The following is a 10,073-nucleotide window of genomic DNA, read 5'->3' on the forward strand; positions in this document are numbered from 1 at the left end:
ATAAACATAAAAATATCAGCTTAGTCAGAAAAACACCTGTTTTTGGATACATTTTTTAAAAGCGTTACACAAACCGCAGTAGGAGGTAACAACGGATTGGCGTCAGATTGATTGGAAACAAATGTTACAACAGACACTACACCCTGCAGTCACACTTTCCTGTGCCAGTCCTTAAACAGTAGTCGCTCACTGCTTCCGCCGCAATCTGTTGCAAGTGATGAGTGTACAGCATGTCGAGGTATGAGACACATACAGGATGATTGTGGCGCCTCTGTGCTGTAACTTATATCACTTGGCCGTGGGCTGTTTTTATGAGTCACACTGCTGAAGCTGTTCCTTCCAATCTGACACCTGCTTTTCCTTGTGAAGAGTCCTTGTCTTTCCTTTGTTTTTGCTTTTTGAAAGAAGCGTTATCAGGATAAATCCTACAACCTTTTTATTGAAGAGGCCCTGGTCAGAGTTTAGTACAGCTGCATCACAGCTGAAAGACTTTCTTCCTTTGTGTGGATTATATTTCCCATGAAACACAAACCAGGCAGATTAAGACTCCACATTGTTGCTCCAAGAAACTCTGAAACGTGAAGGCCCAGTCTTCTCTCGTTTACATAACTCATCACTGGTTTTATCATCAAGAAGTTAGGATCTTAAAATACTGTCCGATTAGGAAAATATTGAGGCTCAAGTGAGGAGGTTCATTTTTGAGGAGTGTCTGATTAACTGACAGGTGGTTTCCCTTTTCTTACTTCACTTCAGCTTCACCCTAAGATCCACATCTTTGCCCAATTTTCCCAGCTCTAAAATGAACCTAATCTGGAGGGACAGTCCATCTGTGTTGTCCTGCAGTCTTTCCTGCCCAAAGAAGTAATACGCAGGTGCAAAGTAACATAATATCAATGAATCCGTTACCTCATGGAAGCCAACTCCTAGCAGTGGGAAATCAAAGGCACATTCAACCGGTGTGGCTTTGATCTGGTAGCTGATCTGAGAAGCAGTTGATGCGTCTTTGGTAACAGCGATCATCTCGAAGGAACTACCGGAGCTCTCAAAGGGCGGAGGCCTCCTCTTGTTGGGAACAGCTTTAACAAAACAATCCAGAGGAACAAAACAAACTGTGAGCGGCACATGCACAGCCCTACTGTTACACATCGAACTTAATACAAAGAAAGTTATTCACATGGTCCACAATGTTGAATCTATTAGAATATAATCTGATTGCACTTCTGAACATCAGTTGGCTTGGACATTAAGTCAAAACTACTGTCAAGCTTTGTACCATTTTCCTCATTTGTTGTGGCTCTCTTTCCAATGTGAACGGCATCGACATAGAAATCTGCACCCGAGACGTCTTTGTAGAGGTAAAACATCTGCAGAGTGTATCTGCTTCCAATGTAATCATTCTGCAGGGAACTCTCCAGGTCCAGGCATTTGTAACACCATCTGTTGAGAAAATAATAACAACTAAAGATGCAACTTTGCTGAGAGGTTTGCATATATCTGACACATTACAAGGACGTTGTGGTGTTCACTGACGTGTGGCCCTTAGTGAAGACAGTGCTGATCTTTGCGGTCTCTGTCTGGGTTTTTCCTTGGCTGTCACGGTAAGTGAACTTCATTCCAACTTCATCTTTCAACATTCCCTTGTATGCAAAGCAAAGCTGCAAGAAAAGGAACGTGGGGAAAAAATGAATGCTGAAAAATGAAGAGTTGATTTACAGTGTAAATTCTAACAACAATAAATAGAGTAGTGTTTTACCGTGGGATGCTTGTCCAATGAAACTGATCCGTATCTGCCACCAGACTCTTTGGTGTAACTGTCCTTGAAAAGAACCTCTGCGTTCTTCAGCGACCACAGACCGCAGAAAGCAGAGTTCTTCACCGGAGTGCCTTCATTAGCACTATCGAACTGGGGAGTGCAAGAAACCAGAAAACTGTGAGATTAAAAAAATCAAATGCTCTCCAAAGATTTAAGGTCTATGATTAATGGTCATTCAAAGTCAAGTAAAATGGCCGTTTTAAGAAAAAAGTCAGTTTTTGAAAAACAGGGACACAGGAAATGCTTTTATTGAACTCAACCAACAAGTGCTTGTTCTACAAATAAGTTTGTTGTTTCACGTTTAACATTCAGAATCAAATCAGTCCCTATTTTGTCCTCACTGACCTGAGAGTTGTCATTTTCAAAGTCTTTGAAGTACATCACACCAGTCCCTTCAGTGGTTAGGATCTCTTCGGGACACTCGGCTTTCATCATGTCCTCCAAAGCCGACTGCACCTGTTCACATCACAAGCGAGATGTTAGTAGTCAAGTTGGTTTCCATACCACCCAATATTATAAATTACAGATTTACCACAAGAAGCTTAGTATTGATTCTACTTTTAGTATTGAATTTCTACACCATATAGGCTTCCACACCTGCAATAACTTCAAATGAGATATTATTATTATCTCAAGACGTTATATTAAAACTGTAAAGTTTGCATGCATTTGTAAGTTAAGCCTTTCAGATATTATCCTGATCCATTTTTACATAACAGACCTCAGACTCAGTTGCATTGAAAGGGATGGGCTTTGTAGTGATGCCCCCCCAGAGCAGAGTGAAGGTCTCCATGTTGCTTCTCCCTTTTGTAACCTCAGCAACAGTGATGTTGGTGTCGGAGCCAAAAACCTCATAGTGAAGAGGTTTGAAATCCCCTGCAGTCCAAAAAAAAGACAGATTATCAACTAATTTATTGGTCTTTGGCTGCTAAAAACTACAAATATAATCAGGTACGGAGATACCATATAGTATTATGGTCAGTTACATAAAAATGCATGTGCAAGTGTAACAACGACACAGTATCCAACGTCTCCTGACGAGCTACTTTTCTGTCTCTTCATACCTCTGTCAGAATCGAATGTGACTGTGTAGCTATCGTCCTGTTTGGTGACCTGGACTGTGTCGGGTTTGATGGACCAAAGGTTGTTCAAGGATGCTTCCACCACATCTGCTGAGGCACTGAATGAAATCGGTCCTGAAAAAGAAAAAGACAAAGCTAATGAACAAACACAATGGCTGGTATATATCACTGTGGTTTCATTGCATTGGAGATGAATAGAGCTGCAACGAAAAATCGATTTATAGATTGGTCGATCGACAGAAAAATAATAGCAAAGTATTTCGATAATTGAATAATCGTTTAAGTCATTTTTCACACAATAATGTTAGAAAATGCTTTTTTCAGCCTTTTAAATAGGAAGATTTCCTGCTTTCATATCATATTAAAGTGAATATCATCAAGGTGGACTTTAAAAAACTGGGACGAAAGGTTTTCTGACATTTTATAGAACGATTATAATTAATTAATCAAAACAATATTCATCAGATTAATATGGTAAAACAATATCATTAGTTGCAGCCCTAGAGTTTGTATTTTATGTCCTTTTTGCGGCTACCAAGGCTAAACACACTGTATATGCAGTAGTGATAGGTAATTAATGTGGAAGATGCAAATGCAACACTTGTATCACTGAATCAATTGTAAAAACAAATTACCTGTATTTGCATCTCCGTAGCCCAGGCTGAAGAAGGTGTTACCACAAAGGTGGCTGGCACAGCTGCTGGTGACGGTAACCTTCTGGACCTCTTTGACTGTCGCTGCGGCGCCATTGCTGGGCCAGGATTCAAAGGTCACCACCTGGGTAACGGGAGAGAGTGGGTAACGGCGAGGTACAGAAGCGAGAAAGATTAAGACTCAACCTGCTATATTTACTTTTACTTCATTCAGTGATTTCCTACTACATTGTCCAAAATTGCTTTTTACAAACCACATGAAGAGAACAACAGTTCTCATAGCGTTGTAACAGCAGGAAAACACAAACTTTTCCAGTGAAGAAAGCTGCATCCTTTGCATAAAATGCAGTAAGGTCTTGCGGTATTGCTGTGATAAGAACATTGGTATCTCTGCCTCCAAAAATGCAACAGGAAAGCTAGAAACAGCTAGAAAGTAATAGAAAAATCCCCAACTTACTAGAGGACTGACAGACGTACATGCTAAATTGTCATTAGCTGCTTTTAACAGGAATATTTTAAGGTGGATTTTAAACAGCATAGCCTACAAATTAATATCAGTTTATTGACGTTAATGAAAAAAGGAAACTTAGAAGGTGTAAAATACAGTTGATTCTGCCTTTTGTAGGTTTTTTTATTTCACTGTTTAAATTAATAGTTTGACATTTTTATAGTAATAGCACTTTAATATCTGTATGTTAAATATAAGGGCTGGAGCTAGTTAGCTTAGCGTAAAGACTGGAGACAGGGGGAAATAGCTAGCTAGCTCTTTTTAAGAATAGGAACGCAAATAAAGCATAAAAAAAAAGTTCTGCACCGCACTACTTCTTGAGTATGAGCAGTGACTTCCTTGGACAGAGCCAGCTAGCTTTACTCTCTGAAGACTTATCAGAAGACTGTTCGCTACAACCAGAAGACTGTTAGCTTAGCTCAACATGAAGAGTTTCCAGTCCCCATGTTAAGCTAAGCTAACAGTCTTCTGGTTGTAGCGAACAGATAAGATATTGTCATCTTACATCTAACCTTTCTTTTGAGGTAAGATGAGCAGATATTTTGGGATGTGCTGTGTTAACCAGAAGCTACAGTTTAGGCAACTACATACCTGTTCCTCATCGAAGACGTCATATTGAGCCTTGATTTTCTGAACCTCATTGACAGCATCGTCTGTTTGGTCTTCTGTAAAGGGACTCTCCTCTTGGAACAAGGCAATGTTGACAACAGCTGGACCACCATAATTCTGATGCAGCATGTCCATGTAGTAGCTACAGGAATAATAATTTTAAAAATATTTTCAAGGGAAACACATTATGTTTCTCAAGACAAAATGATAGCCATTCGAGTCATGTAGGCCACTTACTGTTTTCCTTTCTCCAGAGCCATTACTTTAGACTTTTGTGATTCAAATTTCGTGAAATCTGAGGCATAACGTGTCTGGTATGCAATTTTAACCTGAAGTGGAGATTATAGAAAAAAACAAGCAGAATAGATATGAGGATTTTCTTACAAAATAATACATACAACATCTAATTTTCCTTTGTAGGCTATATTTCATTAGTTGAAATGAAGACATAGCATTGATAGTTCAGATATAGTAGTAAGTGTGCTGAACTAAACCTCCATCATACCTTGTCTTCTGGGCGGCTGGAGTTGCTGAAGTAGAGCGCACATCTGTCATCACAGTTGATGTATATTGTGTAGTTGGCGCTGGCTGGAGGGCAGAAGAAGCCCCTGAATCGTGAGGTGAAATAAGTACCTCCAGAGGGAAAAGTCTGGGGCATGGAGTCGACCCACTGTGCCAAGTATCCACTTGTGTTCGTATTGTAGGTCCAAATGTCAGACAGGTCTCTGGGTTTTGACACGCTCCACACCTCCATCTTCAAGCCTCTGCCACCTGGATTTACAAGAGGTGCATGTGACAAAATGGAATTAAATAATGCACCAAAATAAGAGCCCACCAAAAGAAAATTAAACACCAAATCTTTGATAATCTATGTTCAGTAAAGCAAACATGCTAAACACTCATTGATTTCAGCTGCTCAAATTTGAGAATTTGATGTTTTTCTTTGATATGACAGTAAACTGAATATGTTTGGGTTTTGGACTGTTGGTCTGAAGGTGTCACTTTGATTATAATGAGCAATGTTGACTATTTTCTGACATTTCTTAGACAAAGATATGAATTGATCAATCAAGAAATAATCAACGGAATATGTGAAACTAATTGTTGCATCAGAAATGATTATCCAACAGATGGGTGTCAAACTGTTGAAAAACACAAGAAATTAAGCAACTTTTTGCTTCTTTTGCTATTAAACATAGTTTGCCTTTGAATGTTCTTACTCTGTATCTGCTGTTGACATTAGCTCTATGAGAGGTCTTCTGTATGATGTATGATCAAAAATATTTGCTTTTGTCACAGCCAGATAAGTGTATCTTTTCACGGTACACAGCACATCAAGGTCTTTAAGTCCCCATCTACTGTGACATGTGTTGGCATGGGATCATAATCATCAAGACAACTGTTGACTACCAGGACAGATGCTTTAAATTCTTCCAGTGATCAAGATGGCAACTGGAGTTAATGCTTTGCTCAGATAAAGACACGGCACAGCAAGAGGATGTGTGTTGTTCTCACCCGGCCAGATTGTCATGTTGCTGTTGTTCATCTCGTGTTTGGCGGTTCTGCACGTGATTCTGTCATCCGACACACTCTGTATTTCACAAGGCTGGCCTGAAGCAAAATCAAGTGTCAGGTGATTGAAAGCAGCTCACAATAACAGACACAAAAGCACAACAGCACAATACATTTACTAATTATCTACTCACTTCTCTGTCAGCTGAAGAACCACTCAAACGTTATGTTTTGTATGCACTTCACTAGACTTTCAGCTGACATGAATATGGGTGGGAAACAACGGAATTTAAATTTCAGGGTGATATATTTCTTTAAATGGACTGAAAATAAAAGCACATTTGTACCTTTGCTGAATTGTTCCAATGCTTCAAGTTAATTTTATTTTATTTTTGATGATGATTGTGTGAAAGAGCACTGATTCAAGAACAGTGACTTTCTTTACTGTCAATTGCAACTGTAACTTAAAGAGGACATGTTAAATGACACATGACGTCTTATGAAAGCACGGCTCCTTTGTCATGGTTTGTTGTGTCTCAAAGCTTTCAGGAGATTATTTCCTCTAGCGTGCAACAACTCCATGGTTTTCTTTTGTTTGCTGTGTCTCAAAGTATGCACACATTCTGTTTGTGTTGAAAAGGATTCTTACCATCGCACGACTTGAGGCCACAACTATGTGTCTGTTTTTTTTTGTTTTGGGCAGACACATCACATTCATCTATTCATGCTGAACACTTTGAACTGTGTGAAAACAATATCAGATAAGTTGTCATGGTATCGGAAAGTTTCCCGTCTGATTACCTCCAACGACAACCTGTGCCGGGCGATCGGTTTGGTCGAAGAAGCGGCCGTGGATGGTCAGCAGGGTACCACCAATGACACTGCCCATGGATGGGGAAACTCCTGTCACCTCTGAACAAGAGACGTAACAAACATTTCACTGTAATACGAACAATTACCAATAATAAATAAGTACTTTATCATGAACAAATGTCTTTCTGTCTAACCTACCTGCATAGGTCTGAAACATGGAGAGCTTGCCCGAAGCTGAAACCCTGTACAGTTTCTTGTCTGGTAAACTCCTAAAGATTTGAAAGAAATTCATTAATATTGTACAATTTATCACCAAGAAGTCTAACTCTTCTTACAATCTCTGCATTTTTCAGTTTATCTAACTGCACTTTCAAAGGTTGAATAAATGATGTGTCTGAAACCATAAAGCTGCATGTATCCAGATCTGAAACTGACATTAAAAAGTAAAAAGTTAGATGCTTAACAATGCTTTACCTTCCAAAACGATCATCAAGAATGTAACTCAAGTTGTGATGCCCTGTTGGAAATTAAACATAATTATTCAAAGACAGTTTTTACAGTTTCAAATTTGACTTTTTTTCTGTATTTGTGAACTTCTGCTGTGATTTGCTCACCAACATACGTCCCCGTCATTTTGCAGGTCATGTTTCCCCAATAAGAGGTTTCAGAATTCAGTTGTAGGTTATATCTTTAGAAAACATTTGAGAAACATTTAATACTATGATTTTTAGTTTTATTCAACATACTGAAGTTGCTGTGAGACATCTGAACTTGAATGAATATGTTTACTGTCTATAGAGTCGTGCATTGTGCTACTGTTGTTACTTTCTAAATGCAATCTACATCTAGATAAACTACTTACAGTTCATCTGACTCTGGTTTAAGCAGCTCACATGGCATCCCTCCCATGTAGGCTCTGCAAAAAACAAGATCATATTCATTGACATGAGTATATAGTTTGTACATATTAATAGTTAAATTCATTTCGTAGTTAACAAGCAAGCAAATAACCCTCTTCTGTGACTATCAGTGTAACATTGTTGTAAAAACAGGTGACTACATTTCCAGGGTTCCTTCAGCCTCAGGCAACTTAGATCTGAGAGTTTTTTAATGCCACTCGGAATGAAATTTAAGAGACATTTTTGTGCAATGTTTCCGCTACTCAACTCTTTTATTATGTCTATTATGTATATTTGTAACTAGTTTCTTTAGCATTTATTAGTGGTTCAATCTGTCATCATCAAGCTGTCAGAATTAAAATAAACTATATACTTTAATACTTGGGTGAGACTAAATATGTTACAGTATTATAAACATTTTGAAAGTAAATCTGTTTTATTTTATTTTTATACCTCAGAAATCTGACGTTGAGGCCATTGGAGCTCTTGTCTGTGTTGCTGCCATACACATCAGTAAAGATACGTCCTTCCGCTGTCACCAAAGAGCCTGCAGGGATTTTGAGGTGGGTTTGATATAAAGCTTTAAAAAATGGACTCTGTAAATGTGCTGCATGCTATTAGAAGTAAAGAACTGTACCTGGAGGACCAGTGACTGGACTCAGAGAAGTGATCGTAGGCGTGCTATACCACACAGTCTGAGAAACATTACAGTCAGAATGGAAAGAAAATGTTACAAACCCAAACTTGACTGCAGGATCAGATAACTCGTAAATGAAGGCGTTTGTTATTGCATTAGCTGCAAACTTACATAGAAGCTGCAATGGTGGTTTTTGTACACGCCTCTGCACAAACTGCTGTCAGGAATGGGAACACCATCCACACTGACATGGACTACATAGTGGTCTTTCGGCATGGGTCTGTGATTGACAGATTAATAATTTTAGATAGATATACGCATGAAGTGACTTAGAAAATGTTTTGGTATATTCAATTAAGAGTCCCTTGGCCTGTAGGCTACCTGGTGTAACAGGTGATCTGGTTTCCATGTGTAGAGTCTCTCTCCACATCACAGGGGACTGTCAGCTTATCTGACACCAGGAACACAAGGTTTCCAGTTGTGTTGTCGTTTGGATTCAGCTTAGGCCTCTCCAGGGCAAAATCTGGGGGGGGGTAAATGCAAAATGTTTCTTGTCTGTATAAGTGCATTAGCAGACAGAAGGAAAACAATTTAAATCCCACACATTTTAAATTAGAAGTTGACAGTTGACAGTTTAGAAACAAATAATCTATAACTTCAAGTTCATTTATTCAGTTGCCTCTCCTCAGATAAACAGTGTCATAATGTATAACTCTTACAAACAGTTTTAATCAATATGTAGGCTGCTTGATTTATGTGTCATAATATGTGTCATAGCTAAATTAAAAAATAATGTTCACAGTTATTCTTAAAGATAAATTAGGTCTCCAACAAGATTGAAGTATCTACGTATTTGATTCAATCTCTTACCATTTCCTGAAAGCATGATTCGTGTTGCTCCATTCATGCTGCCTCGGTGTGGAGATATGTATTTAACGCTTTGAGCACCTGAAATGTACATAAATTATTATTAGCTATGTTTAATACAGAGAAAATGCTAATATGTATGACATTTACCCCCTGAGCAGTGGGCTAGCTGCGACTTGTTAGGACATTCGCGCATTTTGCGCATTATAAAGACGCAAACTTACATCTAAACCTGAAGAACTCCATTAAAAAAAAGATTCTATAAACTTATATAATTATGGTACTTATAAGTGGCTACTTACTGCAACAGCACCAAAGTGCGAGGAGGACAGCGGCCACCTTCATCGGGGACTCCATCCTGGAGGTTTTCCCAGAAGTCCCAGCTGCTTCACCTTCAGTCTGCTGTGGTGGTGTAGCTGTTGGGAAACAGTAAAGCATTCATGTAACATCAAAAGTGCTATTTTACTCAAATTACTGTAAAGGTTGTAAGAACGTACACATATTACAGAATTGGTCGTATTTACAGGCTGCTTTGGTTAATACATGTAATATTAAAAACTGAAGGATATGAATGAATATGAGTTAGGCCTATAGCCTGAATAAAAATGAGAATTATAACTAGATTTTATTTTAAATCAGAAATCATCTCTAGAAATGTTTAAAATGTCGTTTAAAAAAAA

General features: G+C 38.5%; 1 protein-coding gene across 1 annotated transcript in view; it reads right to left on the bottom strand.

The window, feature by feature from the left end:
- The window catches only part of pkhd1l1.1 (PKHD1 like 1, tandem duplicate 1), a 46,355-nt gene extending 36,617 nt beyond the window's left edge, over nt 1-9,738 (bottom strand). The window contains 23 exon segments of the mRNA XM_029443143.1: nt 907-1,076; nt 1,274-1,437; nt 1,531-1,655; nt 1,754-1,903; nt 2,159-2,269; nt 2,535-2,689; nt 2,878-3,009; nt 3,531-3,672; nt 4,648-4,807; nt 4,903-4,994; nt 5,171-5,436; nt 6,181-6,276; nt 6,979-7,089; nt 7,189-7,259; nt 7,465-7,507; nt 7,605-7,678; nt 7,853-7,906; nt 8,343-8,436; nt 8,527-8,584; nt 8,698-8,806; nt 8,908-9,049; nt 9,397-9,474; nt 9,696-9,738. Of these exon segments, the coding sequence (XP_029299003.1) occupies nt 907-1,076; nt 1,274-1,437; nt 1,531-1,655; nt 1,754-1,903; nt 2,159-2,269; nt 2,535-2,689; nt 2,878-3,009; nt 3,531-3,672; nt 4,648-4,807; nt 4,903-4,994; nt 5,171-5,436; nt 6,181-6,276; nt 6,979-7,089; nt 7,189-7,259; nt 7,465-7,507; nt 7,605-7,678; nt 7,853-7,906; nt 8,343-8,436; nt 8,527-8,584; nt 8,698-8,806; nt 8,908-9,049; nt 9,397-9,474; nt 9,696-9,738 (2,640 nt within the window).
- Between the last annotated feature and the right edge of the window lie 335 nt (nt 9,739-10,073).

The sequence above is a fragment of the Cottoperca gobio genome, chromosome 11, assembly GCF_900634415.1.
Source record: "Cottoperca gobio chromosome 11, fCotGob3.1, whole genome shotgun sequence".
Lineage (NCBI taxonomy): Eukaryota > Metazoa > Chordata > Actinopteri > Perciformes > Bovichtidae > Cottoperca > Cottoperca gobio.